Source organism: Grammomys surdaster, unplaced genomic scaffold (genome assembly GCF_004785775.1).
Source record: "Grammomys surdaster isolate TR1022 unplaced genomic scaffold, NIH_TR_1.0 258, whole genome shotgun sequence".
NCBI classification, from domain to species: Eukaryota; Metazoa; Chordata; class Mammalia; order Rodentia; family Muridae; genus Grammomys; species Grammomys surdaster.
Genome location: NW_021604699.1, coordinates 2,259,198 through 2,264,110, shown reverse-complemented (window position 1 = coordinate 2,264,110; position 4,913 = coordinate 2,259,198). Strand labels below are relative to the sequence as shown.

The following is a 4,913-nucleotide window of genomic DNA, read 5'->3' as shown; positions in this document are numbered from 1 at the left end:
AAGAACTAAATGTGATGGCACATGCCTGTCACTCTATACTTAGGAAGCAGAGGAAGACAAGTTTGAGACCAGTTTGGCGAGAGAGTAAAATCCAGTCTATAAAAATGAAAATATTTCAATAAAATACTATATACTTCCATAACTGTAAAAGGCTTAATATCAAAACAGAAAAATATTAGATATCAAAATGATTTCCCCATCCACTTTGAAGTGAAAAATGATGTCCCTACCTCTTCTCAAGTTCAAGATATGAATAGAAAATTAAATAATTAGAATGCCAATTTAGATTTCACAAATATCTTGTACAACAATCTTTAATGTTTTATTAGAATTAGCTATCAAAGACATTGCACCTTTCAAGTCTGTGACTCAATTTAACGATGTTCAACAGTGGTTTTATTATGCTAATGCTTGATAATATTCAACAGTGAATTCAATTACTTCACATCAACGTTTGTCAATACATTATTAACAATTCTTAAATATCTTAAATCAACCAACCTAGATGTACACAAGGCTTACTCTCAACTCTTCTGAGGGGACATGAAGACTGAAAGAAACCTAGGCCCTGAGTCAAAGTGTCTAACCCACAACTACTATATCATCACTGGTGAACTCATAGGTAGGCACTTCCAGGTTGAGAGGCGCAGGGCCCTTCCTGATCCTGCCTGAGGCATCATAGTGTGACCCATGGCAGGGGCAATAATAACCACCAAAATCTCCTGCGTTTGCAATGGGTACACAACCAAGATGAGTGCAGACACCTATCAGAATAACCCATTCAGGCTTCTTTACGCGATCTAAATCATGCTGTGGGTCCCTTAACTGGGACACTTCAACTGCAGCTTCCTGGTCAATCTCCTTCTTGGTTCTATGGCGTACAAACAGAGGCTTGCCTCTCCATTTAAAAGCCATGTTCTTTCCTTCTGGAATATCAGACAACTTGATCTCGATCTTCGACATGGCCAGTACATCAGCAGAAGCACTCATGCTGGAAACGAACTGGGTGACCACATTTTTGGCTGCGTATGCAACACCCACAGTAGTTGTTGCTGTTATCAAGTAAGAGAAGCCTTTTCTAGCCTCACTGCTCTCTTTAGAAGACTTTGTGCTATCGAGAACTTCAGCGCGACGATAGTCAGAGAAGTCGGGCACCTTGACATCTGTATGGGAATAACGAACAGAAGCAGGAACTGCAAAACAAACAAGTAAAAAACAAACAAACAAACAAACAAAAAACACAATTAAAAGTATGTCCTGAAAGGGGTACACATTAGCAAAGATTTTTGAGTTATATGGCAAATAACACAATAAACAGATATTTAATTAAAAAAAAAACAATTGCTTAGATAAGACTATCCAACTACACTAATTAAACTTAGTTCACCTAACAAGTTGCTGTGTGATCATCTCAAGGCAAAGGCCTAGCCTTCTATCTCTGCTATGTGCTTCCTGCAAAAACAACTGGCTAAAGTTTGTAACATACTAATTACAAGACAACAAATCCTGTGATTTGTTGGTATACTTTATAGAAAACGTAAGGATTGTTAATTTCGGATTCCAGAGCATAAATTGATATTACTTTATCTTCAAAGAAAGCCTCTAGTGTCAGAGAATAACAACTATCAGAACAGGCAGCAGCACTCAATAAACTGCAATGTAATTATTAAATTGAATACGGAAAAAAAGGATGTGATTTTTATATATCTTCTCCTTCAGTAGACTAACAATGACTATAAAAAAAATCTTTCTTTTTCATACTGTGGACTCTTTGAGTGGACACTTTTCTTGAAGGTCATAAAATGGGCCAAATGTTTGTGGTAGATGAAAAAACATCTAGGAATATTTACTGCTTACATAGACTTTGAAAGTAGAAGTGGCATATGCTCTCTCTCTCTCATGCCATTTGTAAGTAAGTGTCTGACAAAAAGAAGGAACTTACTGGCATGACTCTTCAACTATATTTAGAAAGTAAATTTCCTCAACAAAATAATAGATATAACAATTATATATATGAAAATACGTATCCTTGCAAAATGTATGTTTTAAGAAGTACCATGACACTTACTTTTTTAGGGGAAAAAATAGGGTGTTAAAAACTTTTATTTTCAGAAAAATAAATTTTTTCAAATAAATATCTACTCATAACACACAATGCCACTAAAAGTGAAGTGTTACCTTAGTCTTCAAATGTCTCATCCTAAGAGACCTCAATACCCAAATATTAATAATATTTCACCTACTTTTTACATGACTTCAAAGTGAGTAACTTTATGAAAGTCATGAATTCAAACAAGAATGAAAACTATCAAAATTACTTTTTCAATCCTATCATTTTGGGGAAAGAACTGAAGCATGCATAGTGGCAACCTAAATTAGGTTTAGGACTTTGTAGACTCACATGACATTAATTATGTATTAATCTACCTAATATCAATGTGATGGTGCAAACTGGCATTTAGAATCAAGTAAGAATTACTTCCCCAAGACAATGCCTGGAATTACACTAAAAAAAAATGTGTTGCCTACCTAAACCAGAAGAGCCAAGTTCACAGTTCTACATTCAACAGTACCCACAACCACCTCCGCCTAACAATACAAGATAACTAAAACATTACACATCACCATTATCAACCAAGGAACCTTTAGGAAATTGTTGCAAAAGTCGTCACCTATGTAATTTCCGCAAGTTATATTAAGCACAGATGCTTAATTTCATTCCAACCTGATGCATGATCAGTTATTGAAATATAACCTCAAAATAAAGGAAATCTAAGGTAGGTAAACTTGTAGTTGTAGTGCCAAGGTACCTAGAAATTTGCATTAAAGAGATGCTCCCATAATCAGACTTTTTCCTCCATACACTTTGAATCCAAATCCACCCATTTTGTCACTACCTATCTTTCCATGGCCACCCAGATGGATTTTAATGTGTTGCTTCTACATTGTGTGGTTTGGAAAATGCTTTCATGAAGCAGGCATGCCAATTTTTACTAGAAACCTTTTGGCTATCTGACAAACTGAGGTGATGCTTTTCATCTCTGCAGTCTCTCCTCCCTCCCTTCTCACCTACTGACCCCTTAACCCAATCAGTCTTAGAACAAGGGAGGCTATTACAGTCTGTCCTGAAAAGTTTTCCAAAGATCCATTAATTTTCCTTCACATTTACCCAGAAAAAAGATCTTGAATCAAATGTATACAAAATCTGATACTGGGAGACAAAAATTAAGGAGCTATTCTACCCCTTAAAATCAAGGCCAGAAGTCTCAACAATAAAGTGGGAAGTGTCAGTAAAAATAACATTTCTGACCTGAAATTAAGGTTAAAGGCTAAATTACAGATATACAGCAAACCCAGTGGGGATCATTAAAAATCTGCAGGAAAAGCTAACCATGGTGGCTCTGGGAAGACAGAGTCAGGAAGATCATGAGTCTGAGGACAGCCTAGGATACAGAGTGAGACCCTGCCTCAAAGAGAGAAGGTGGGGGGAAGAAGGGAGGGAGAGACAGAGATGCATGCAGAGATCGAGACAGATAGAGAATGAATGCATAGTGAAAGCTGCCCAAGAAGGCAATTTGATTAACATGTAGAAAGGTCATAAACTCAACACCAAACAGTGCCAAGTAGGTAATACACCGAACAATTATAGTATTTTAGTTTGTTTGGTATAGAGGAGAAAGCTGTGTGATATGAACTTCATTCGTTTAAAGTGAATGATATTTCTAAACTCAACTGTCTGTGTGAACTTGAAATCAAAGTTTATTCTACCTGGAAAAGTGAAGCGTCAACTGCAGGAGCAGAAACCAAAGAGCCCAGTGCAGTTTCCTGTATTTCAGGAGACACCAGCAAGCTTTCTAGAGTATTAAATCACAAGGGAATGGAAGCATAGACTTAGATAAACTAGGAAGGGACCGTGCTGCATAGATTCCCACTGTACGGGTCACTTCACCTCTGGTGGTCTGTTTTCTGTAAAACAGTATCATTTACGTCTGCCTCTTCTTCACGATTAAGTAAGACTATGAAAGCCCTCGAGCCAGGTATCTGAAACCACTGCTAACTCCCTACAGTGGAACTGACCTCAGTACTGTTTTTGTTTATAGGGATGGGGCTGCTGGGGAGTGATGATGCTGAAAAGCGGCTGTACCAGTACACTGACAACTTCCTACATTTTTTTTTTTTACAATTCCTATTTTGAACACTTATCGTCTAAACCGTACCAATAGTTTTACATAGAATTCTCTCATGTAATACTCACGACACCCCTACAAAATTGTGGTAACAACGAGAAAACTTGCCCAAGGTCAAATTCCTGTGACCAACAGTATCTCCGTCACTTAGCCGTGATAGAGGGAGGCCAATCTTAAAAGTTAACCAAGGAAGTCAAGTGTAGCCTGAGCAGGGAACTCAGACTGAGGAGCAGACAGGCTCCTGACGCCTGGGGGATGTGGCCACTGGAGCCTCGCAGCCGGTCGCCGTGCGCCCGCCGGCTCGGGGAGGCGCTTGGCCTGCCAAGGTCGCTACGGCCGGCCCACTCATCCCAGCACACCGCCCTCCGCCGCCGCCCGGGACCTGGAGCCGCAAGGAACGAGATCTGGGCACCCCGAAGCCGGCTCACCATTCAGGCCCACCGTGGCCACCAAAGGCCGGGTCGCGGCTTGGCCACTCAGCGACTCACGGCACAGGAAGGGTCGTTTCGCGTCCAGAACAAGTGGTTCCGAGGTGGCGGGCACCGCGCCTTGCAACAGGGGCCGAAGCGCGCCCGCCACCCCGCGGGACGTGGCCGATAGGGCAGGCGCGAACGGGCCCGAGCGGGCAGCGACCGACAACATGGCGACAGCTGCTCCAACCACCTAGTCGGTCACAGGGACGACCTTCCGTTCGAACGCAGGCCCGAAGAGGAGCGGGAGGCGCAG

At 40.8% G+C, this 4,913-nt stretch overlaps 1 protein-coding gene across 2 annotated transcripts; it reads right to left on the bottom strand.

Annotated features, from left to right (window-relative positions):
- Nucleotides 1–281: 281 nt before the first annotated feature.
- LOC114627783 (cytochrome b-c1 complex subunit Rieske, mitochondrial) lies at nt 282–4,913 on the bottom strand. 2 transcript variants are annotated; one of them, XM_028775692.1, is made up of 3 exons: nt 4,782–4,902; nt 4,616–4,724; nt 282–1,193 (listed from the first exon to the last, which is right to left on the bottom strand). In XM_028775692.1, exons 1-3 carry the CDS (start codon nt 4,827–4,829, stop codon nt 583–585), a joined length of 768 nt encoding a protein of 255 aa, XP_028631525.1. In that variant the 5' UTR covers nt 4,830–4,902; the 3' UTR covers nt 282–582. The 2 variants fall into 2 exon arrangements, with proteins under 2 accessions (XP_028631525.1, XP_028631524.1); XM_028775691.1 differs by having other exon boundaries at nt 4,616–4,913.